This window comes from Ornithodoros turicata, chromosome 2 (genome assembly GCF_037126465.1).
Source record: "Ornithodoros turicata isolate Travis chromosome 2, ASM3712646v1, whole genome shotgun sequence".
Lineage (NCBI taxonomy): Eukaryota > Metazoa > Arthropoda > Arachnida > Ixodida > Argasidae > Ornithodoros > Ornithodoros turicata.
This window is the reverse complement of record NC_088202.1, coordinates 49,099,893-49,126,539: the sequence shown is the minus strand read 5'-3', so window position 1 is coordinate 49,126,539 and position 26,647 is coordinate 49,099,893. Positions and strand designations below refer to the sequence as shown.

The 26,647-nt window shown below is 47.6% G+C and overlaps 1 protein-coding gene across 2 annotated transcripts in view; it reads right to left on the bottom strand.

Annotated features, from left to right (window-relative positions):
• Positions 1 to 3,601: 3,601 nt before the first annotated feature.
• LOC135385380 (thrombospondin type-1 domain-containing protein 7B-like) overlaps positions 3,602 to 26,647 on the bottom strand; it is a 552,806-nt gene continuing 529,760 nt past the window's right edge. For both annotated transcript variants that reach the window (XM_064614667.1, XM_064614668.1), the window contains 2 exons: positions 19,496 to 19,586; positions 3,602 to 4,647 (listed from right to left, as the gene is read on the bottom strand). In XM_064614667.1, the coding sequence (XP_064470737.1) occupies positions 4,488 to 4,647; positions 19,496 to 19,586 (251 nt within the window). In that variant the 3' untranslated portion in view covers positions 3,602 to 4,487. The remainder of the gene's footprint in view (positions 4,648 to 19,495; positions 19,587 to 26,647) is intronic.

Sequence of the window (26,647 nt, the reverse complement as noted above, 5' to 3'; positions counted from 1 at the left end):
GAAATGTGAATTATGTATTCTTATCCCTTTCTTTTTTCTAATCAGCTGTTACCTAACTTGGGGCTAAAAAACAAATAAATAAAAAGAAACGGAAATCGGCAACATGCTCATTTTCGTATGAGAGGGTTAACAGAGATTGCGCTCCGCGGCTTTGGAACGGGTTAGCCGTCAAAGTCTCTTTTATGACGGCCGCAAATGAGTGTTGGGAAAACCTTGTTTGCTTTATTATTATCCCCTGGCCAGGACCACCATCAGTGTCAAATAATGCTTAATCGTGCATCAGAGTTGAGTAACCGACATTTTGTGCGGAAAGAAGGAGGGCGCCGCAAGGAAGCCTATCCCGTGCGTCGCGTCGCGAGAGGCGAACCAGGGTAAACTTAAAAATTCGTCGCGGTCGTATAACAAAAAACACCCTAGAGAATTTTTTATATTTATAACTGGGGAACTATGCTACATTTCTGCGGAAATTTTGTTCCTTTAGCGCGTCCGCCAATGCCAATTTTTCTTCGGCGAAGTTTTAAATTATTCCTAAAACTACCGATTTCCGCATTTTTTTTTCGCAAACTTTCGCAAACTTTTTTTAGGAATGTACTGGTAGGCCCCTACAAACGAAAAATATAACTTAGCAATTTCTGCTCATGGTGTTTTTTCAGAAAAATGTTGAATTCGTTCGATTTTCCGCCTGTTTCGCGGAAGCGCAGCTCGCGATTTCTCCACTCGCGGGAGGCTGAAAATCCGATGATGACTAGTTTGAACTTTTCGGAAGCACGTTCCGTTTGAATTTTTCAGATATGTAAAGCCGTTCACCCTCTGCGGCTGCTCAAACGCATTGCGGTTTTGGGTTCGGAGCGGAAGTTCGAAGCCCCTAGCGGCGATTCCGTGCGGATCCCGAAAGAAATATTTCACACAGGACGTACGTACGTCAGTGAGAAGGACATATGTTTTTTTTTTCACAAAATCGACGATGGTGGAGCCACGCCATTGGGACGTTTGAGCTGGAATAAACCAGATAACATTGAGTGCGATAAAAGCACCTGTCGACTAGCCGGTGGACTACATCAAAATGGCGCCGGTTTGCTGGTTGATAAGAGGATTTCGCTTGGATTCAGGCTTTTTGAGCGGTGCAACGGCGAATCTGACATCAACACGGGCTCCTTCCGTGAAGCGGCAAGAGATCAAAAGATGGCCAAACTCTGCCTATATACGGCTCTGATGTTTGGATAGACAGCCTGCGCTCTAGTGCTTCCGCATGCGCCTCATAGAGGGCGCCACAGTCTCACGTTGTAACGTCCCAGCGCGTCGGCCAAGAACAAAAGAGGAAGAGGAAGCACATTAGAGGAAGAAGACGAGCAGGACACGTATGGAAACCATGGTCCACCCGAAATCATCGCAGTGACACCGTCGCCCACGACCTACTCTATACTAGAGACCTGGACAACTGGCAATCGCCTATGAGAGAGCCGGGTCATGGGATAGTTACGGTAGTGGCCACTGCAAGCGCCAAACAGCATTACTGGGCAGAGCCGTATATTAAAAGGAAGTCTGGCCATTGGGAGGAGTCACAAAAAGAGGCTCGACCTGTCAATCACAGTCTCGCTCCTCTGATTGGTTTGCTTTTTACCAAGGGGGTCACCATGACACCATACTGCCACCCAAAATGGCGTCGAAAGCAAACATAGTGAAGCGGGGATTTCGTGACAAATTTTTTTCACAGACTACTCTGATTTTACACTGCAAATGCACGTTGTTGTACGTTTCTCGGAAATCAGTTTCAACTTACGCTCATCCGTCGATATCTAATCGAAAATAATATGGTTTGTCGCCGATGTTAGGCCTAGTGAACACGGCGATCGCGGCGATCACAACGAAATCATAACAAAAACGGCACTGCGCTGTACAATCTTATATTTAATTGCTGGATTTCGTGGATATAAACATTCTTGCCTTTTATATTCCAACTGTTCATGTAGATTTGTTTAAAAATCATTCCGACGACAGAATGTGTCCCAGCAGGTGGTTCTGCCGGCAGCGGTGCAACGACGGAAGCAGACGACAACTCCCGACGTGCCTTACGCTCCCTAGGTGGCGCTCATCAAATTTGCACCAAAAATCCACTAGTTCTGCGGGTTGCGAGAAGTATCCATTTCAATCCCATCCAATCCACGTGCTACCCAAAATGGCGCTGCCCATGTTGGATAGGGGGACAAATAGTGAGGATAGGTTGATTGATAGCGCCCCATATTTCAAGACTTCATTAGTCAGAAAGCTGAAAAAGTAGGTGGAGCTTCAGGTATAGGCATGATCCATTAATGGCCAGACTCCCTTTTAATATACGGCTTTAATATACGGCTCCGTTATTGGGGAGAGGGAATGTTGCTGTCGCCCTTGCCACCGTCTTTCTTGCTACCAAGCTTTTGCTATGCACGCGCTATTCTCTTTCTCACTGCTTCGTCGTCGTTGTCAACTCAGCCCACCATGCATTGCCGCGGTATTGGTAAGTCATGTGGTAACGAATAGTGCGAACTAGCGCCAAATCCCATAGCCAAGCGGCGATTGCCAGAACTACTACGTCAGCGCTGGGAACTTTGCGGATGTCCAGGTCTCTAGTATAGTAGTAGGTCGTGCCGTCGCCATGGACGTAGGCGATCCGTGTACCAGTCGACAGGCCGAAGAGGCCGAGATTATTCGTCAGGTAGCAAAGGTACACGAGCGAACTACCACTGTCGCAGTGCAACAACGATGCGGTAAAGTTATTTGGGGCCCCGCTGATTGCAGTGCGCAGTTGCGAGAGTGGCATTCAGCGGAGGAGGTGGCTGCAAAGAGCGCCTGCAAGGCAGCACTGCAAAGCGCGCCAAAAAAAACGTACGGAAGCGTCCGCTGAAGAGTTGGCCGCAGACCGCGCCCATGTGACAGCTCTCTCCACTTTGCCCCGGGAGGACCCCACAGTTATCGCTGTTGGTGAAATCGCGCGAAGGATTCGCGTTAAGTCTGCAATTTTTGGATGTATACTGATAACGAATGGGATTCTCGCGACGCTGTCCTGCCTATTCGTTTCCTCTGAGGCGGCATGGAACGGAAAGAAAGCAACGCTGTGCAGCCGCCGAAATAGAAATTGATACCACAAAGGTCACGTCCGCAGCCACGCGGAAAGTGTAACACAGCGTACCAAGATTTATATACCAACATATTGAGCATTGGAACCACCGTGACACTCATACCATATGCGGACGATATTTTTTATCCCCCTTCTCTTTCTCTATCTCCTTCTTTATCCTGCTGTTTTTGCTATTGAGTGTCCACAGGACACTTCTAATTTACGTATGATGATGTCCATCCTCCAGACTATTCAACCAGCTCAGCCGTCGGACAACTCAGAGCTGCATTTTTGAAGATTTCTTCATGCATCATTTTTTATCATGACCTTTTTACTAACATTCACATTTTTACCATCTCTGATATCTGTGGTACGTCGACAGAACTCTGCACCGAATGAAAGGCTATGAACGAAAAGCTGTGAACACTACATGTATCCGAGCTGCGCAGCTAAGAAGTTCAGAGGTAGGTCAGGTCGTGTTAGAATAAGTAATAAACTATACGATGCTTCGAAACAAAACCAGTTTAATTGAAACGGTTCTGAGTTGTAGGTATCAGTACATAGGTAAGGATTAAAGGAAAGAGTGAGTATACCCACCACCTTTGGAATGTGTGTTGGTACAATACATGGGACGAAGTGTGTCTAGAAGTGAAATCCCGCAGCCGCCTCTCTCATGTCGTAGTGCATATGAGCGTTAACAAACATGGGAATGTTCACACATCAATGGGTGATATCTTTACATGTGAGCACAATGTATGAGGTTATGGCACCGTATGACATGAGGTTATGACCTTCGTGTAGCTCGCATACATATGCTTTGTACAGATCAGAGGTATTCGTGACATTATGAAACTGAGGGTTACATAGAACATGACTCTTATTACGCGTACTCAGGGTCATCGAAGAGCACCCGTCCCGTCCAGGTCGTGCGTGATAGTGCAGTACTTCGAAGTAACCAATGCTCGGAGTCATTTATGTACGATCAAGTGTTCGAGACGAACACACTCACAGGGAACGGTCACGAAGTCATGCACGATAGACGTACACCGCATGTCCGTTAGTCTTGCGAAGCCATTCACTCAAGGTTAGAAGAAATCACAGGGACAAGAAGTCTTACAACGCCTGAGCGCACAGGAATCAAGCAGAGAGTAATAAACCGTCAAAAACTGTCCGACCTTAAGCACTTCACCGACGTAACCACACAACCAACGCTGTCGATTAACACATGGTACTATCACGTTCGTTTCTTACTCAGGTGATCACATCCAAATGTGTTCTAATGAACGCTAGTGTACAGATTCAGGAAAGCTGAAAGCGTCCCAAGACATTACGTCGCGATATAAGTGCAAGGCGCTCTACTGAGATGTGTGTGGGCCGTTCATTTATCTGGAGCTCAGTAGAGCTGCAGAGCTGAAGCAGCTGTGGAAGATGATGTTGGCGCTGGCTCGTAGGAGCAGCAAATGTCTGTTCCCACGACTGTAGCCGCGGGCCGCTGGCGTCGTCGCGATTTGAAGAGGTACGGTGACTTGAGCTTCTGCCGAAATGATGGATTGCTGAACCAAGAATAGAAAAAAAAGAAGTATGAGAACATACGTGACGCAGATATTGTCTCGTAGTTTAAACACATCGATCTTAGAAAACATGGACAAGTTAGACTCATGCTATCCCTTGATGGTCGATTTATTCAGGCTTTGATTTGTAGCTCCACATAAGCAGTCAAGTATGGGAAGAGGAGAACAAGTATTGCACAACTAAAGCAAGTACTCTAAACATAATGGTGCACTGCCTCCATGTAGATGCAGTGTGGCCACAGTTGCAGAATAAATCATTATTTTTGTGAAAAAGAGATGAAAAAGCGGCATTTAATTGTTTTAAACGGGATTTAGTGGATGTAATCAATTTATTACCCTTGTTTATTAGTGTATTTATTTATTTATTGCCACAAGTGACACACGCCGCCGCTAATCCAGTTGGCTGAAGATATGAGTAAAATACACTGTTAGGATGCCAAAGGGCGAATATCAAGTTCAAGTTGGCGCCCCTTCCCCCTTCCGTTCAAGACTGGAACTGCTATTGATAAACCGGACCGAAAGGGCAACTACATCGCACTAGGGCTCATAGCCACAGTTGCTTCGCGGCGCTAACATTGAATTAAAAAACATCGCACTCGGTACAGTAGAACGTCTGGTGTCACAAAATGCCACAGTTACAGCCGGTACGCCCTAGACCTGGCTGGCACTTCACTGGACACATTGCTAGCCAATGACATGTAATCCACGTGATAAAGTAAACTTTCTTGCACTGCAGAATAAGATTGTGCAATGTCCTCAACGCATCACCCTCTTCCTATATGGTGTTCTCAATGTTTATAAACTTGAGCAAAACAAGTGCCCTTATGGTTGACATTGTACTCACTAGTCCCTATATCTATACTTGTTTTTGTAACGTTCGTTGATTTATCTCACCGTTATCGAAATGATGTATACTTATAAAATATTTGCGAACCCGTGCTGCAACTGCCTAACGAATTTCCGTGATACCTTTTCAGTTAAAAGAACGATTTGGGTGTAATAAGAGCGTGGATGATAACTGACTACCACACACACTGCTCCTCTTACAAGATCCCCCACCCCTCATCTTACGCATTGTATGTCTTCAAGTATGCTAGGTAAAGTGTATGTATAGTAGTGTTCTGGTATGTATCGATTTCTTAGATGCGGTAGGTACCTTCACCTGATAGAATATAAAGACATTCAGGTGTTTCGTTGTGGAGTCAGGGAGCTTACACGTGATCCAGGCAACAACAACAACAACAACAAAAAAACTTTGCTTGAGATGCTGAATGGGGAGTTCATCGCCAGGGCTGATACTCTACCTCATTGCTTGTGGTGATGTGGGGAATGAAATAACGAGCCCATTCACAATAAGCAACGAAATTCTGTGGTGTCCAGAAAGGTTTGAGGGCGGAGGGTTGGTAGGCTGGATTTGTCCAGGGACCATTTTGAAATTTTTAGGGGGGGGGGGAGGCGAGAATCCAGCTGATTAAGAGACCCGGAAAGTGCGTTTCGGGAAGGTTGGTGTAGTGTGGGCAATGATGAAGAATGTGCTCTGTATCTCCTAAAGCCCCGGAGTGACGGCATCTGGGAGAGTCAACTTGTCTCAAGCGATAACGCTACTGAGCTGTAAATGGCACCTCGAGTCGCATTCCATGAATTAATGCAGCAGCTTGACGAGAGGTGTTTCTTAGCATGCGGAAAGCTAGCGTTCGATCAACTTTTCTCTGCATAGATGAGGGGAGAATGTCACTTGTCCATTGGCGGGAAGACATGGGTGTCACAAGCCGTCGAAGAATGGAACGACGGTCTCCTCTCAGCAGCGCAATACTCGTCCGTCTCCGACACGAGGGGACTGCCCCTGGGGCGCTGTCGACATGCTCATTCTCCACAACACCACAATGGGCTGGAACCCACTGGAGAACCAGTGGCTGAGGCAGTTTTCAATATGCTGCGTGTACCGCCGCACAGCAATACATGTGTCATAGCATGCTGACTTGCGGCAAATCAGACTGTCCAGCACGGTAGGGTGCTGTATCTCGTTCCGGCACACATAAACACACGGATGTGTTGCTATGATGAGGTGGAACCATTATTCGCCATCTAGGCTTACCCATTGCCGTATGAAGTAGTGGTGAGGTGATTAAGGTTGGATTGCACTAGTCGGTTACAGTTCGCTCGACTGGCTGATCATCGTGACAGAGTTCTAGAAGTGCCGAAAAGCCTGGAGCTGATGCGCGGTAGTGGATCGTGGTCACAGAAAGGGTGAACTGTCGATGGTCGACTTGCTGCATTTCGCTCTTCAGGGCATCGCGCTCTTGCTGGCGACGAACACTTTAGCACAACCACAAGCATTTCTTGCAAGCCGAAAGATCGTCGCATACAAGACACAGGTCCGATGACGTCTTTTCAGTATAGGGGTAAACACGACATTTAGCCCGATGCGGAGGATGAGGGTTGCGAAGGGGCGTTGCAACCGTTGAAGGAGCTTCAGAGAGAGTGATGCATCCACAGCACGGAAAAAGGAATATGACGTGATGCCGTGATGCTACTCAGCCCACACCTTATTAGCAAGTACTGCCGAAGACGACCCCATCTGGACAGCTCGATGCGGTAGGGTGGTGAAGTGTTTCAAAGGCTAAGCTTCATGTTTCCCTGGTTTGCTTCCTCATTGCTAGGAAGCCTATATGACCTGGCACCCACTGGAACGCGATGCGGCGTCTCTTGTTGCACATGTTCTGGTGCGCTTCAAGACTACCAACAACCATGGGCAAAGGGTTCCAAAAATGTCCATTGTTGCCGAGCATTGTAGGCCACAATTAGAATTTGGGTATAGCCTAATACCCAGGACCGAATCGTGCTGTCTGCAATTCTCCTCATTGCGAATAGCATCTCGTGTAAGTCCACCTAGGTTGAGGACGCCCGATGTGACAAACTGCAGGTTAATGGTTCCGACAGAATGACATTGGTAGTTCAGGAGCATTTTTGGTGAAGGAGCCATCTGTAAATACAGCTGTACAGTCCGCCTTCAGCGTCATGGCTAGGGTGAGCACATTGGACAGACAAGCTTCCGTGTCACTTTTTGTTTTCATCCCGGGGACATAAAGCGAGAGGTACCGGGAGAGTCCAAGGTGGGTAGTAGGATTGTTGTGGTTGGGTAAACATCGGCAGATTGAATTTCAACTATCGCAGGAAAGCTCATACGTTGCTGTTCGTGCAGCCAGGAAGCTTGAAGGGCAACATATTGTCGCCGATGATAGAAAAACCTAGGTCGTGTCGACACGTCTCACCGAATCGGATATTATCCAACGAGGCCTCTCCAGCTTCTTGCAGCACAGGTGATGTCAAGAGGCATTCCAAAGTACGTGTCAAACTACACTGAAGCATGTGCTCTTCTGGACGTGAGATTCCATGCTACACATTCAGACTATACAAGCGGTACACAACGGTTGTGCTGTCTGTCTCTGTCTTTGTAATGTGGTCTGACGCTGTTTCATCACTGGATCTATACAAAAGTGAACCTTGTAGCAGCAACCAGTAAATATACAGCGCAGAGCATAGACAACGGACGTGTAATGGCTGCAAACATGGTATGAAGAATGGCCTGTGAACGTGAGATGACTCATCACGCGATAAAGTGATTCGTCATCCTTCATCGTTGTTATATCACAAGTGATATATTTAACATCAGGGTGCAGGGTCACCTTGTGGTTCTGATGGCACCTATAAAGAGGTTGTTGAGGTTGTCACAATATAGTGTGACCTGAGGTCATGAGAAGACGCGATTCTTTCATCGGAACGGAGGAAGATTTCCTGTATTACCCCCACCCCCTACCCCCTCGCCATTTCTAGTCGTCCTTCATGCCTCTATCGGAGGCAGCGGTTGTCCTACTCGAGGTGGCGTGGAGTACCATCTCTATCCTGATGTCGAATGACTATTTGCAGGAAGGCTTTCTGTACATCGGCAACTAGAGCTACCGGATGTATCCTGAAGTTGACGAGGACCGCCAATATATCTGGGTTCAGATTCGGGCCTGGATCCAGATTGTCGTTGAGCGATATATCACAGCGTCAAAGACGATTCTAATTTTGGTCGTTACTCTATCTTTACGGATGACGGCATGCTGTGGCATATAATCAACACGATCATGCACCTTAGATTGTGGCGTTGCTTCTGATACCTTTTCAGCGACACCGGAAAGAGGATAGTCTCGAATGGCGCCGTCAACCATCAGGTCGTGCGTTTTCATTAGTTTCCTTGCTACCTGCGCGAATCGCCGTTTAGCGATGCGTTCGTTGGTACCGAACGAAACCTGTGACTTCCATGGAGGGCCACGCAGTAACAATTGTCATTGAAGGCTATCGTTTGTTAGAACTCGTACCATGTACAGTTGGTGTCATGTTCATCGCTTTCGTCAGCACAAATGCCAATACTGTCCAGACTCCACATGTTCTTCATCAAGCGTTGACCTTGTTTTGCAGTCCGTCGTTTACGAGCAAAACAGTAAGATTGTTGCAGTTCACCTGCATTATGCTATTTGTAGGAGAGTAAGGGCCTTGAAAAGTCCACCCGAGAATCGTCTCCACAGTGCGAAGTATTTGGCGTATTCTTTTTTTTTTTTTTTTTTACCCGGTGGCAAAATCCCAGTAGTGGTCCGTTCCGATAAGGATTTCGATTGGCTGGGGCTCAGTCGCTGTAGAAGAGTCAGCAAGCACGAGTTCATTTTTTTGCACCAGCTCCCGTGGCTCAGTGGTTAGCGTGCTGGCCATGTCACGTCGAGTCTGGGAGGAACCCGGGTTCGAATCCCGGTGCCGGCTGTGCTGTCTGGGGTTTTTCCTGGGTTTTCCTCGGACGCTTTCAGACATATGTCGGCACAGTTCCCTTAGAAGCCGGCCCAGGACGCACATTCCCCCAGGGCGTCAGTCGTGACGTTGCCCACCTCTGTGAGGCCGACAACAGCGAGCCCTTTCACCACCAATTTTCTTGCATGTGCTCCACAATTTCCGTTGGGGGCACAGCCAGAGTTTGTGCACATAACCTGTCGACTACGTGTGTGACGATAGTAAGATAGATGTCTGCCGGATAATGGGAACTGATTTTTAGTTCGACAGCGTCGAAGGTTTGTGGACGTCGATGACAGTGTCCAAAGGCACCAATTGACACTGATTCTGTACGTATCTGTTTGCAGCCGATGGTTTCAGACAACGTCCTAGTAATGAATGTGCGTTGGCTTCCGCCTTCAACAATGAGTCGAGTGTGTAGATGTGCCTTTTGCAGTATGACTTGAGGAAGAGGGCCAACGTTGTTTACAAGTGTTTTGAGCGTGGCTGGTTGTGACGTCTCGGGGTTATGTACCGTGGACGAGGGCTTGTAGTTAGGATCGAACGTGCTGGTGGCGTGTCAGCCAGAACAAGCTTTACGGTTTGCATGGCAAAGGCATTGTTTGGCGGAGTGGTCTGGCTTCGTGCAGCGGAAGCACAAACGATGTTCGGTCAGCAATTTCTTTTTCTGGTCGAGGGGTTTTGAGGGCATACAATCGGAAGTTATATGTTCTGTGACGCCGCAGAAGAGACATGGCCGTCGTTTCCATGACTGTGAGGTGCTTTGAAGGGTCGTTATTGGCGGATCTTGTGTGTAACTTTGGACGTTGATTTGTCTTTGTCTGGTCCGGTAGATGGGCATGTTCCGTCATTCGTAGAGCGAGTTCTTCACGGTATTTCTCTTCTGTTGCAAGAAATTGTATCAGCGACTCGAGCGCCTTTCGATGGTAGGTTGCTCCCGTTGTTGCGTTCAACGCAGGACTTTGTTCCTGTGCACTCATTATACGGTTAAACTGCAGTCAGCAATTGTCAGCAAGTATCCTGAGTAGCTGACGCACCAAATGCGTCCGGGCGCCGTTGAATAACAGGGCGGGACTTCCCAGTGGTCCGTAGACAGATGATGTCAGCGGAGGTAGACTTTGATACCTTCTTTCCAATGCTTTTTTTCAGACCTGCCATGACCACGTTGAACAAAATTGGACTAAGTACACTGCCCTGTGTGACCCCATGATTAGCTTTCATATAGGCGTACTTTCGTCCTCGAATGCGGGAATACTGCTGAGTAAATGCAGCTGTGATGACCATGGTGTTTGGTCGCCTAACATCCAGAAACACACGCACCGCTACCTCTTTCCTATCCTTTGGTGCTTGTACCGCTTATACTAATCCAATAAGGAGTCCAGTGCCGAACGAAGGCGAGGATACCTAAGCATTCCATGAACGCAAAATGTGGCCACGACTAGCAGTTCACTAATACGGCAATCTCAGAAGCACAAAACTAGAGCAACCCTACTAATATTTAATAATTGACTTGTTTTATGAGGCATCTGTATTAAAATGTAGCAGCAGGTACCATGTTCCCTTTTGTTTTGGAAAGGGAACTTGCTTCCAACAGTCAGTGATAACCTGGAAAACTCGGGGAATTTGAAGGCACCAATCTGCCTCCATACGTGCCCATGTCTTTCTAGAAGAATTAAGACCTTGCATTTGAGTATGTCGAGCTTTGTACGTTGCCTGTTAAGAAGGCCTTGGTATGTTGACGAGAGCGCGATGTCGGCGTAATGTAACGGTAGCACACCTGTCCGGCAATCTGATGCCACAGAGGTTGGACAGGATGCCGGCAATCTGAGAGATGCTGGTTCGACTCCGCCCCTGGTATATTGTGTGACTTTTCGTCAGTTGCAGTTCGAGAGATTGTTGCTTTGGCGACGGTGAGGGTAGGGGGGTATACGTTTAATGCTGATAAAAAAAGAGAGAGAAAGGGAAAGGTTAGCCATGATGTAGGCTTACTATTCCCAAATGAAAATATACATACAGAAGGAAGATAAAAGCAGTAGACACAGAAAATTATGAAGAAATACAGGAAAAGACACAGCTCCTACGCTAATCATTGTGCAGACAGTCATATATGAGGTATCACAGAGTGACTAAGAGTTAAGATTCCCGACGGAATCGTGGCAGCGCAAGATGTGACTTCAGCCTGCTGAGTAGGACGGCCAAATAGCACCGCGTGGAAAAGCTCTCGGTAGCCCATATGAGCGAGACGACCGGACCGGTGATCTTCGTACCGGTGGCAGGCAAGGCGTATGTGTGGCACATCACCCTCTATATGACACGTGGTGCAAAGAGGTGTTGAACATTGGTTCATCTTAAAGAGGAGGTGTGGAGTTCGTGCAACATTCAGCCGCAGCCGATAAAGCAACGACTCCTCGATGCGCGTAATGCGGCCAGGCACAGTATGTGTTATCAGCGGGTCAATGGATTTGAGGAAGGCATTGGTGCGTACAGCTTCTTGCTGAAAAAGCTGCGTGCAGTTGGCAATTGAGCTGCGGATTTCCAGCTGGAGAGCGCAAGGGGAAGGACAATTGGTTGCTCAGTGTCGTGGGCTTGCCGAGCGAGAGCGCCGGCACGATCATTGCCAGAAAGTCCGGAATCCATTGGAATACCACGCCGTGTCCCAGGGATACAAGTTCGGAGTGCAGGGCGATGACCGTGGTATAGGTGTCACCGCAGCAGAGTAAGAGGCTAGTGCACACTAAAAAATTTCACACCTCTTTAGGTGTTAAAAGGGCGTATTGCACAATTTACACCCCACAGTTAACTGTCTAACACCCATTTGAGTGTAAAGTGGGTGTATCTTGCTGTTTACGCCCTTCTACCTGCTTTTTACACCCTTCCGTGAGAAGGTCATCAGGCCCATAGGGTGTAAAAGGCGGGTCAGCTGCACACAGCATTTCTGTAATTTTAGCAGCGATGCTACTTAGCACCTTAGCTTCTGTTCGTGCTGTGCTGTGAGGATGGTCCATGCACTCCAGTGATTTTAAGTGTCGCACTGAACATCATGCACAGCACTTAGAACTGCACAGAATTAAATGATATGCAAATGATGGCAGCCGACTTTTTACCCAGGCCAACTACCAAGACCCTATATATACAGTGTGGCGCAGGGAAAGTGGACCAGTGCCTAAGAGAGCGATACACAGAAACCTGACGCGATATATTTATGGTACCAGAGTTAAACAGGTGTTACTGTTGACGTGCACCTGTATGTAACTCAAGTACCACAAGTATAGCCTCAGGTTTCCGTTGGTTGCCCATTGGGATCTGCCACTTTCCTCGGGAAACCCTGCCTAGTACGTTCCCAGTGGTCATTAATGGGACGAACCAGGTACACCGTTCTAGGGGGTGTAACTGCTTGCACCCCACAGACTTTACACCCAAATAGGTGTGAGTTATCAAACACCATTTTTACACTGGAAAGGGTGTAAAAAAGTTTAGTGTGTGCCTCCAGAGCCACTTTACTGACGGTGAGCGTACCAAAGTGCTACCAAGTACTGTCGGTGAGGACTGTCCAGGCTCTGGTCGCCGTTGAGGAGACGTGCCTCAAAGCGGACAGTAGTGCGAATACCTCGGCCTCTGCAGATGACATGAGAGGGAGGTTGAATCCGTGCTCAATTCCATCCTCTGGGATGCAGAAGGCAGCAGACGACCCGACTAGAGAGACTGAAGCATCAATGTATACTTGGGTTCGGTGCCGGTGTTAGCTGTGGATGTGGTGTAAGGTCACACGGCAGGTCACAACTGTTGGCACAGCATTCTTCTTCCGAACACCTGGAATGGACGTTTGCACAGTGGAGTAGTGAAGTGTCCACATGGATGGCGCATAGGAGGTCCGGGCCGAGGCTGAGGGAATGTTGTCTCGCAAACGAATAATAGCTTGACCGAATACTCCCAAACAAAGGCGGAGGCTTCTGGTATGAGTAGCTCCCGCTCGTGAGTGTTGGACATCCGATACAGGACAGGCAGGCTATAGCGCATAATGCCAGGAAACAGGGAACAATGCACACGACGGAGGTCAGCGCAGAACGAGCCCCATGTGGATCCACAGAGCTGCCGGAGCACATTACAGTAGATGCGGGTGCTAGCAGAGAGAGAGAGTTGATCTGCCGCGACCATGTCAGTCCCTTATCAATGACTATGCCCGTACCGACAGTGCGAGACGTAGTTCTGTCTAGTGCCAGCTAGCAGCAGGGGGTATTTCAGGAAGGAGCGGCGCATGAATGTCATACCTACTGTCTTAAGGTTGGTCCTCACTGGTGCGTTTTGACGCACAGGCATCCGTTCCGTTGGCACGGATCCTCAGTGCTCAACGCAGCGCAAAGCGTTGACGTGTTCTCACTGCCACGGACCTACGTCCGTCGGTTGACGGTGGTTGACACATGTGGTCGACGAAGCGCACCGACGTGGGTTCAGTGCATGCCCATACAGCACGGACGAAGGCATTACGATTGAACATCGTATTTTAAAAGCGTCTTGTTTGTGTGCTGTTGTGTCTCGATATGAAAGATACCGAAACGGTGACGCTCAGCGATGCTTTCGCGGGATTTCTTGTGGCCCACTATTCTTTGGCGGCGCTACTCTTTCAGCAGAAATTGAAGGAGACAAGAACACACGTTCTCACGCTGCACTGCCTTTTTATAATCTTGCCTCGTCTTCTTACCTCCATTTCGCTGCATTTATTGCACTGCAATGCCAGCATGGCAGCACCACATACACAAAACCACACAGCGTTGCTCCGTTGGCAGCCATTGCTATTTACCTACCAAGTACAAACTGCGCATGCTTCAGGTTCGCCACTCTGATTGGTCTCCTTGCTGCGTCGAACGCACTGCTGTGCGGAAAAGTTGAGCCGTTGCGAACTCTTCTACGTCCGTGTGTGGGAGCTCTCCGTTAGCTCGTTGTCATGGTAACCGACGGATACAGGTCAACGGAACGGATGCCTGTGCGTCAAAACGTATCACTGAGGAGCAACCGTTAGCCGGCGAGACAGACAACCCACCGTCAGCAAGATACGCCACAATAAAGTCTAAGGCATGTTGTAGACGACGCTGGATGGCATCACGGCGCGTTACAGAGGTCCATATACAAATGTCATCAGCATAGATAGTGACATGGGTATGCTTGGGCAGAAGAGAAGAGAAGTGTGCCAGGATGACATTAAACAGGAGCGGGCTGAGTTCGCTTCCCTGTGGAACCCCACGATGCACAGAATAGTTGGCACTGTCACCCTCTGGTGTGCGTACGAACAGAGACCTGGCGGAGAGGAAGGCTTGCAACCAGGCAAGGGTATAGCCTCCCACACCAATCGTATGCTTTCGCCACATCGAGGAAGACAGCAGTCGTTAGGAGCCCATCAGACTTTGCTTGCTTGATAGAGTAGACAAGATCGATAACATTGTCAATTGCAGACTGCGCTTGCCGGAAGCCAGCCATGAACTCAGGAAAGAATCGGGTGCTCTCAAAATACCATTTCAGTCGTGCGGATATCATCCGTCCCATAATCTTCCCGACACAGCTGATGAGGGCGATTGGGCGGAAGGCATGAATTGCGTGCGGAGACTTGCCTGGGTCAGGAGCGGCACTATCATCGCATTCTTCTCTTCTGCTGGGAAAATACCATCCCACCAACAATCATTGTAGACCATGATGACGGCGTGCTGGCCATGGAAGGGTAGACTTTGGAGCTCCTTGTACGTAATACAGTCATGCGCAGGAGATGCGTGAGGGGGTGATTTCCTGAGGGCAGCCTCTAACTCCATGAATCAGAACGGAACATCCAGAGATTGCTCCAGTGAGGACTCCAGGGCGACTGCAAAGGCGCGATCTAACATCCCTGTGATATCGAAGCTGTCGTTAGACGGACACAATATTCGTTTCCAACGTCGATTCCCGAACGCGCGGTTGCTAGCGCGAGCGCTTGAAAAAGCCGCCGTTGAGCAACAGGTGTGGAAAGTGCCCTGAGTATGCTTCATATTCGGGAAAGTGGCGTCCGCGGAGACAAAGGGCTCGCGAAGCGCCGCCAACGGTTCTGCTGAGATTGGCCAGGCGCCTCTGTGTGGCCGTCTGAATGCGTCGCGCATCAGCGATGTGACACGAGAGACCAGAACGACGAGCTTTCCGTTCAGCTCGACGACGAATAGCACGCAACCGTTCAAACTCTGCATCAATAGGTGAGAAGGCGATGAGCACACGGCGCACCGTTGTGGAACGAGTCATCGCGTCTGCTACGACTTCAGCAAACGAGGAAGAAGTCGGATGGTCCCGTTCCTGGTCTCTGAAACCGACTCTGGGGGGACCGATAGGCGTTCCAGTCGGAGCGCTTGATGCAGCGTATAAGTGGAGAGCGCTGCGCACCACGAACATTAATCAGAACAGGGATGTGATCGCTGCCAAGGAGTTCTACACCAGTTTTCCACGAGAAGCGCCGCGCTATAGATGAAGACACTGCAGTAAGGTCAAAGCACGAAGAAAAGCGCATTGCCTGAATAAATGTTGAAGGCCCATCATTGAGGAGGCACAGATCCAAATGTAAAAACACTGGCGCTAACTGCCGGCTCCTCGCATCAAGAGCGCGTACTTCCCCAAATAGCGTTGTGGCCATTAAAGTCCCCGCAGAGCAAGTAGGAAGGATGAAGAGAGCTAAGTATTTCTCCGAGGCTTTCTTGCTTTGAAGGCTGACGCCGGCGGCAGGTATGGAGACAGAACAGTAACGTTCGTAGAGGCCAAACGGACAGTGCAGCTGACGAACTCTCCTGTGCCATTCGTTTACAAGGGTCTATGTATGACGGGTATGTCAGACTGAACGAAAAGGGCTGCAGAGCTTTGACCTTCACCACGTTTGGAGACGTACGTTGTATAGCCGGACAAGCGAAAAGTTTCGGATATCCTGCATTCGGAGATGCATATCAAGGGGAACTTGTGTCGCCACACGAACTGGCGGAAATCGGGGAGCTTGGACGGCAAGCTCCTCGAATTCCACTGAAAGATGGTAGTTGACTTGTACTCCACGGAAGCTAAGATAGCTCTTGCACTGTTCGCCGAACATTCTCAGACACTCCGTGTCCTTACAATCAGTAATGAAGGAGCAGTAGCAGGTAGGGAGAAGAGAGAAGACGACACAAAGTATGATCGGTGTGGAGGTAGCGTGAGGAGCAATGTATAGCGACCTTCGGATGGTACCGTTATGACGCGTTATGTAGTTGCCTAAGGCCTCGTCCAGGCGACACCAGCATCCACTGAGCTGCATTTCCTTCCGCAATGTCGGACGAATCTCTGTCGCCCCCAGACGTCAGCTCTTCATCAATAAGGGTGTCGCTAGAGCGCTCCGAGGGGTCAATCGGGGGATCAGGTAGCTTTGACGACGATCCCAGCCGGTGACGTGGATGGCTCCCGCTTCGAAGAGCTGTGACGGTGGTCCATAGTGTCTGCCCATGAGGATGAGGCCATACACTCAACCTCGCTGGCGCATGAAGCAGGATTCAAAGCTGCCGCTTGGGTCACAAGGTCCCGTGTAATGTTCGGATCACCAGCATCTGCATTCACAGCTTTCCCGTTTTCTGGTGACTGTGAGGCTTAAATGCTGTGTTTGTTCCAATTGTCCATCCAACCTGCAAAATTTACGTTGCCCAAACAAGAGATATTTGGTCATACGCTCGTCAAGCTTCCGGAGTGCCATATGCAAGATGTTGCCTCAATCAGGAGATAACCGAACCCCAGTCAGGTGCAAGGCACTCTTAAGTTCGGCCATCGACAGGGCCATCTCCATGTTGGGATCGTTAAACTGGGCAGCCGCTGCAGCATGTGCGCATTACAGGAGTGTGCGTAGTTCTCGCTGCCTTGAAAGCCTGCCTCCTGAAAGTTGGTGCATTCCGGATAGAGGTCCACTTTTGCTGGCACCAGCCCAGCTTTAGCTGAATTGTCAAAAAATCGTTACCGTTGAGTAAGATTCCTTACAGCGTTGTCTATCCAGCGCCGCCAGTGCTTAGAAACGAATTTTGAAGCACGCCGAAGGCCCTATTCGTATGAGCAAGCCCGGCCTGCGAGCTCTGCGCACAATACAGTCTACAGCGCACATCATCACACAAACGCCTAAATCGTTAGGACTCGGAGCTGTACTAGGAGTAGCTGTATATGAGAATTTGATCCTCAAAACGGATCAAATAGCAGGATCTTTGAAGTATAGACTGGCGAAGACAGGTGTTGCAACCTCACCAACAGCACTGTCTTATTTTGTGTGTCATTTTCTGTTTTAATTGCTTGAATCGAAACGTCGTTGCCCCCCTTACGTTCTGTGACGTTGTGAGTGAGAGGTACTGAGCGTATCTACACACTTTCGTGAAATACAGACAAATTGAAAGGTGCAGATGTCAAATCTTTACCAGTTTTGAGCCAAGCGCACCAGACCGCCTCCTGATGCATGTATGTCCTTACATTAACGGGTAGGTGCTAACTGCGCACTGTTGATAAAAGTTGCACTGATCGTTGCAAGGAAAGAAAGGGCTCAGCACAAATGGTTGGTTGGTTGGTTGGTTGGTGGCGTTTTATAGCCGAACGACATGCCTGCCAACATGACAGTTTATTGCTTGGGTGGTCTAGACGGGAGCAGCATACTTCACCGGCAATGAAGGTCTGCAGACTGGAATCTGCGAGTCCACATTCAGTACTCTGGTTTGTCAAGTGCCTTGCTTTCATATAGCTCAATACAGCTAACACCAGCATCTTTGCTGAGAGACCACTTCTCTAATTTGATATCCTTATGGAATGCGTTCGACAGCAGGAGTTCCCGGCGCCGCCGCCAGCAATTGAGTACATATCACAGGCGGCGCCTCAGCAATCATTTAGAAGCACAGCTATTCTGGCGTCGCATGCGTATTATTAAGGCTGTGTGGTTTGGGCTGTGACAACGAAAATTTTATATGCACGGATGCGCAAAAGTTATTTGTGTTCATTTTTATGAGGACAAAGCTTTGTATAAAATTCAATATTTGCCTTCTAAGTCTGGGAAGGATGCAATGCAGCACTGCCCAAAAGGGCAAACTTTCGAACTCCTGCTGCCGAACGCATTGCACCCAGCGTTGAGGTTACAAGTGTGACAAAAAGAGCAAACACTTACGTCCAATACTTTAGTCACGTTCAGGAATGCTGAACATCATGATAGCACAAGCAAGAGAACATGGTTTTGTTAGAACAATGCGACATTCAACCGAACGCACCGGTTTAAGCTCTGTACTACTGTAATCGTAACACATCCAAACATGTAAACTTTCTCTCACGGCCGTAAATGTTGAAACAGGCGATCCCTCTTTCCTCATCCGTAAGTGAAGCGGGAATTAATTGTATTAACAAGGCGCTTTGTGCAATTAGTGCCGAAGAGTCCGATCTGCTTACCCTGGTGGGGCTTTCATGCGTCAGTAACACCGTTGTCTACTTACACGAAACGTCTCTTAAATGAACAGCTGTGGTCGCTGTTGTTAAAGTGAAACTCTCTTCGTGCCTTCATCAATCATCGCTCTTTGCAAATCTGCGCTTACTGTCTCACGCATCTTTAGAATGCTCAGTAACATGAATCAATGTTTTGTAGAAGTTCTAATTGCAGTCCGAAGCGAGAGGAAGAAAAGAAAAAGTCATTGCTTGCATTGCTTTTCATTTGTGCCGTGCTGGTCGAGTCAGTGGGATAGTGGTGACGAGGATGTTAGCATCGATCACAAGCGGCACGCCAGCGACATGCGTGCACGTGCTGACTGCTGCAACAGCGGAGGGGGCAGTATTCGAACAAGCGTCGAGTATCTAAATGGTTCTTACAGTCGCGTCCGCGAGGCATCTACTGCAAAAGTTGCTTGTAGAAGCAGACTGTACCAAACGCGTCGGAGTGTATGCGAGACACTGAACTTTGGACATCTGCCATGCAGAAGAAGAGACTGCACTGAAGCTCGCACAGTCAAGCAGTCAGTGAGTAGTGTTGTCTTACCACATGAGATAGACAGTGACAGCAACGAATATGATGAAGGCAGAGCCCACGGAGATCATGGCGTACATCCAGAAGCTTGCTTCATTGTCATCTGTCACAAATAAAACGCAAGAAACGATTAGGTTCAATCCGAAACCAACTGTTCCGTGAAATGTCATATCCTTCGTGTGATACAGATTAACATTGTGTCAGAATAATCAGTACGGCAAAATTAATCGAGTTTGACAATTTTTGAAATTGCTGAATTTCCTTGCTAGGCTTGAAATTGATATAAAAGAAATATGCGAGACATCGCAGCATGTCCACACCCGATGTACTCCTTTTTATGTAGCTATGTACACATTATCACATCGGGACTACGTACACATTACTTGTGAAGCACTGTTTACACCACTGATAAAATGATTTTTTTTTTCACTTACACGCGCCGAAGAAACGAAAAGAGTCAATAATTTCACGTCCGTGGCAAAACGAAGTAAAACGACATTCTAATATCGCGCGCCTTCTAATTTGTCTCAGTACCGAGGCTACCCGAGCATCAGACATCGTAATAAAGTGACCTGCACGCGTGCTGGTAATTACGCACAAGAGATGCGGGCCGCATAAGGAGTGCGTTGTGCACTTGAACGTAATTTGACGTGCGGGGAGATGCTCCCGGTTTTTGTGACGAAGTATGTTGCTGTACTTCCAACCTGGACCTTAGAACACTGAGGACATTAAATGGAGAAAAAATGATGAGGTTGTACGCAGCCGGTCCACAGCAAAATAAGTGTCTCCATTTCAAAATAAAAGCATTCTTAATGTTTTCCATTTTCACTTGACCTGCTACTTGCGGCTGAGTAGCCTAGTTTTTGTCCGTGACAGTATAGGGTTTAAGAGAGGTGCAACAGTTTTCGCGTACATACTACCTGCCATGCGAATTAATATGGTGTCCCATACTACTTCTGTGTAAAGGGAAATGGCAGCATGGAGCCCGAACCAAAACAGCCCCCAAGAAAATACCGGTAGTCTTCGGTTGCAGGGAGCGGTTCTTCGATAACGACCAAGTGTAAAATGGTTGAACAAACATCCGAAAGAGGAACGCGTTCAGCTAAAAATCACGCAGAGAATTTCACCACTCGGGGGCAGATCAGTACAAGTGAACTGGAACAGCCATGGATCTTTGAAAGGCAATCGTGCATTCGTAGCATTCCTTGGCGCTGAGGGGTTTGGTACAGGTATTACCAAATCATGTTAAATTGAGAAAACATCAGCAACAGTTTAGGACATGTTGCATACATTACCGCATGTCCGACAGCAGAAATTTTGCCAAAGGTGTCACATGGCCACCTGTCCGGGTGGCCATGCTAGGTAAAAGTTACGAAGATGGTGACTCCTGTATCTAAAAAAAAAATCACTCATCCAGTACGCCGTCCTACCGACGGGAGCTCCAGTGAAATATGCAACCGAGTAACAGGGCAAGCTGTGACAGCTGCGTGTTTGGTCATGTTACGCACATTTCGTAAACAAGTGAAATAAATAATCTATTCAGCTGTGACATGTGCGTAAAGCTTTGCATTGAGCGACGGTCCTCTCGGTTAAGGGAATGTGGCATACAAGAAGTATCCTGACTGACAACAGCGCGGTTCTCATCAGAATCAGTAACTTTAATCAGGTCCTTCTGTGTAAATTTCAGGGATACAGATCCAAGCACTGCATCGTGTCGGCAATAACTATTCTTCGCAAGACGGCATCTCTCATCAAAAGCCAAATGCAACGTACCTGCGGCACAGAGTCTGAAAGAGTGGGACGGAGCTGACGTTCATGTAAATCAGTTCCCATCCACGGAAATCTCAGAAGCTAACATGAGGTAGCATTCACGTAAAGCAAGTGAACAAAAAAACCCATAGTGGGAACCTTAACAGGGCACTAAAATGCAAAAACAACTCCCTCTCAAATGAAGGTTCGTGTTTCAATCAGTATAGTGCAAGCAAAATTAGTTCACACAGCGCTACCGTTTAGAAGAAAAACACAATGAAAACAGAGCAGTCTTTGACGGCAACGAATGGGATCCCGAGGAGGCAAAGATTGGCGGCATCCAATGAGACAGCAGGAGAAGCACGCGTATGCCTATCGTGGGCATGTGGGTTTGGAATGGGTCCGATCGTAGTGTGCCGTATATGCGTGGCATAATACGCTCTGCTGCATTTTTCATTACTGATTCACTGAACTGTAGCCCACAACAGTTACCAAGAATGTTTCACTGACAGCATTTATCTTCACGTCCTTCGGACAGCGACGCCAGTCCGCTTCGGAACGCGTACTATGTTTTTCACAGGAACTGCTTCATGGCGTGGCACGCGCGTGCACGCGCAGCGTGGGCTGAAAACACCGATGCACGAGCTGAGGGGACGCTCACTGCTTAGCGCCGAAGCAAGGAAGAGTCCGGTATAATTTCGATTGTAGCTCCGTAACTGAATCAAAGTTTTGAATTATGATAACACGTACGAAATTAACATAGCGTGTAACGTAATTTGAAGTGAACTTGTTTTTGCATTTTAGTGCCCCCTTAATGTAGCACCGCGTTGAGGAGGTCGAGTACTGAAGCCTAGATACACCCATATTCCACGAACAACGCGCGCTGTCGCGCCGTCTGCATGCCTGTCTGGATTGCCCTCATTTGCTTAATATGGGTCTCCATATTTCCTCAGCTCATTGTGGCTCTTTTTTCCGCATTTGACCCAAATGCCGCCAACTCCAGACGGGCGGTACAAGCAGTCGTACGGTATTTTACCAACAAGTTATATAACACAGATCAAGCCCGCTTCGTCTCATATGGTTCCAGTCAAGGTTATGTCGGTGCATATCTGGCCGTGCCAGGCCGCTGCCAACAACCGCGTAACTCCATGAGGTGCTCTATAGCTCCAAATGATTTTATATGCTATTTTCAGTGGCCGAGTAGTATACGCAAGGGACAATCATTCTTTCAACGAGAATTAGCCGGGGCGGACTACAAACATGGACGATACAAACACGTAAGGCTCCCACGTCCTTTTTCCTGAGTTATTTGAATTTCATTCAATCATGCTTTCAAACTGGCGTTCCACTGAGCTATCCGAACGAACCAATACAGCTTCCACTACGTAACATCTATAAATCAGAACTGTTGCCACGATGTGTTTGAAACACGAAACGAGGGCAATGATGTACAGCTGTCCTTGTGGGAGGAAAGCGATAAGTATTGTCCTTGACATTCAAAATGTCGATCCAGTCTTCTCTTGCCATAGAGGGACTCCGGCGTCCGTTTTATGGGTCTTTCATTTCGTCTGAGCCCATTTTGAGGAAACGCATACAGCTCATCTGCTGGCGAAATCATTTTGAAGAGAACTTTAGAAGAGTGAAGGACAGGGAAGTTATTCAAAGAAAGGAGGTCTCTGAAACGAGACCGGCACAATACACAAAACTCGAGGACAGCTTCATGGGGGGTCTGCATGGCGAGACTGCTTTCTTTAATGCTCGCTACAATCGTGCAAGTAGAAGCGCACTGGTGCTGCGTACAAAATACAAGTGCAAGAACATTTTTTGCAGGAATCTCTGTCTTTCAGGATATGCAAGTAAGCTATGCAGATGTTCTTCCGCATAATATTGTAGCGATTCAAATGGAAGTGGCGAAAGGTGGTTCCTTTAGCTTTCTGTTTGTAATTAAAATATCAGCTACTGTGGCTGCTATGTCAATGGCTGAACAGTGTAATCGCAATTGGAATAAATGGTTTTCGTCGCCTGTCCCTTCTAAGGGTATGTGCAGGAAGACGAATATGGTGATCGTACGACCGAAGAGCCGGTTGCTTATCTTGGTTCTCTGATAATCATCTTAAAATTAATACCGCAAAAACTAAGGTTGCTTCGTTCACTCGTAACAAGTATGTTACTATCTTTCCATACTCGAGCATTGGTGAGATATTTTGTGTGAACGCTATTCGTGATCCTGGTTAACTTTTGACTCCAAACTGCATTTCCGCGAATATGTCACGGCGGTTAGATCCTCAGCACTGCGTGTTCTGGGTCTTTTAATCTATAAATGCAAAATGTTTAAGTCCTCCAGTACCTTTGTTACACTTTATAAATCTTGTGCTCTCCCTATACTGGAGTATGCGTCGGTTGTGTAGACCGCTGTCTGTGTGACTGATGTCAATGGTCTTTACGCGGTTCAGAAAAGAGCTCTTCACATCATTCTTTACTTCTTTCTATGGCATATTCTGGCCCGGTTCTATGATTATATTGGTTTGTTAAAGCTTATCAACTCGACCTCACTGAATGCCGATATAATATTACTGACGCTTTATTCACGTTCAAATGTGTACATTCATTTGTTGACTCGTCTTTCTTATTAAAGGGGCACTAAAATGCAAAAATAACTTGACTTCAAATTACGTTACACGCTATGTACTTCTAATCATAATTCAAAACTTGGATTCCGTTACGAAGCTACAATCAAAATTATACAGGACTCTTACTTGCTTCAGCGTTAATTTATTTTATTCATTCCAAACATACTGTTAGCCCAAGGTGGGGCTGTAACAGGAGTAGGTGGTCATGGGCGTTCCCAGTATTTTTTCCAACGGGGGGGGGGGGGCAAAGGGCTTCCAGAAGGGGGGAGGGGTAAGAGTGCAAACCCCACTTCCCTACCACATCTTTTCCTGGAGGCGGACGTTGTGCACTGTGTGGGTGTTCACAGGTTCCTATCATGACATCTGCGAATAATCATTACGACCTATGACTAAATAGCGTGCTATTTTCACAAGCGACCCTGGAGTTCCAGGGAGGGGCCACGGCCCCCCTTGCCCCACTCTCGGTACGCCCATGTAGGTGATGAAAATACACGGTAATACGGTGCACAATTCCACAAGACAAAGGACCAAATGTTAGATAACAATGGGAGACAATAAAATGGGAAAATGCATATGCAGTGCGATACAGTAATAGGGTGCTAACTCCGCAAACCAAAAATCGATCGATAAAATGTAGCTGAATAACAGAGCAAACAATGCATTACATGCAAGGCATCATCGTATAACAGTAAACCGAGACAAGAATGATTGTTGTGAAGTCTCAGCAGGAGTGATTTCTAAAGGAAGCTGGTTCCAGTCCCTAGTTAAGCAGTGAGACGACGCTTAGGCTCGTGTTTTTAGTCCATGCTGCGCGTGCTCGCGCGTGCCAGACCATGGAGCAGTCCGGGTGGAAAAATGTAGTCGACTTTGCGAAGCTGACTGGTGTCGGTGTCCGAAGGACTTCAAAATAAATGTTGTCCGTGAAACATTCGAGAGAACTGTTGTGGGCGACAATCCAGTGAATCGGTACTGAGAAATGCAGTAGTGCGCATCATGCCGCGCATATACGGAACACTACGATCGGACCCGTTCCAAATCCACACGCCCACGACAGGTATGCACGAGCTTCTTCTGCTGTCCCATTGGATGCCGCCCATCTTCCTGGGCATGCCATTCGTTGCCACCAAAAACGGCTCTGTTTTCATTGCGTTTTTCTTCTAAACGGTAGCGTTTTGTGTACTAATTTTGTCTGAATTGTACTATTTGAAACACGGACTTTCATTTGAGAGCAAGTTGTTTTTGCATTTTAGTGCCCCCTTTAAGTCGTCTATGCTTTTGTCCTCCTCCTGTTTCGCAGCCCGCCATCATTTTATGCAGATATAGATGCTGTCCATTTGATCCTATTATACGTTGTGAAATGTTGGTGAATTTTGACATTTTTTCTCCTTCCTATCCATCCTTCAAAACGGATGTAACCAAGTATCTGTCGTAACGTCAAAAGCGGCTGTCAAATCTTTGTTTTGTTTTACCTCTTGTCTATATCTGTTTTTATATTTTAACATAATTTGTGTCGTGTCGTTTTTGTATCGTATTGTATTGTACTGTATTGCATTAACTACAGAGGAAAGAAGAAAAGGAGGCGTCACAACGGCTCTTCAACAGAAGAGAGACGCGTGGGGCAAGTGATGTAAGGATAGAAGGTGAGCTGAAGGTTCTTTGGAGCCACGCGGGGGTCACGTTACCTGAATAGCCCAATGAGGGCGCTTTGCACACGCGTCTTTGGGGGCCACTTCGGAGCGCTACCACCACACCTCTCCAACCATTCCGCAACTATGCTTCGGGGGCTCCCATAGAGATGTATGTAACCGAAACCGGGAAGGCGAGCGGGTCACTGGAGTGCTATATGGAGTGCAACAGGGCTGCTCCTCTCTTTCCTTCCTCCATGGCATTAACAGAGTGACTGATGTTGTACGCGCCAATACTATGGCCCCTATGGCTGTTCTTGGGCACCAATAAAGCATTATAATAATTACTATTATTATACTTTTGTTACATGCGCATCTCTCTCTCTCTCCGTGCATGCACGCAAGACGAGCTGGAAAGACAGTTACTAATATGGGGAAGGGGCCGCGATGTCCTCAAGAAACCTCACAATCCCAAATGCGCCGAACACTTCTCGGCTTATTTCAAGCTCCCAATGCCCCAGCAGCTTCCTCAAGTCTAAAGGACGAGGGTCTAGTCGAAGAAGATCACGTTGCTGTGAACTGTATCGAGAGCAGCAGCAGATGTTTCCCGACATTCTGCTTCGTTTTGTGCGCGGAAAATGGGCAAATTCGCCTTCATAATCTCATGGAAGGCATGGCATGGCATGGAAGGCACTAACGAAAAGTACGTCCAGTCGAAGGCCACGTATCAAAGATTCAGATGCACGCGACGACACAAAGAAATAGGGTATGGTCGTTCTTGGCTTGGACACTCGACTGTGCATGGTCAATAAAAAGATTAGTCGTCACTTAATGGCTTCGGTTCTTTGTAATATGCGAAGCTTGTGCACAAACACTGACGAGGTCTTCTTTGTGTTCTCTTCAAATAAGAGGCTTAGTTTTAATCGCAATGATCACGTGTAGCGTCCTTCAGTTCATTGCATACTGCACTAAGGATAAAATGGAGCATCAACTGAAAAAAAAACACACAAAAAAAACGGACTGAAGCATCAACACCTGGAAAGCAGTAGGAAAGGGATAACCCCGGCTGTTTTATGCGCATGGCGATTTATTTCTGTTTATTTGCCAAGCAAGTGGTTCACGTTATATTGAAAATGAAAATGAAGGCAGTTAGTAGAGGC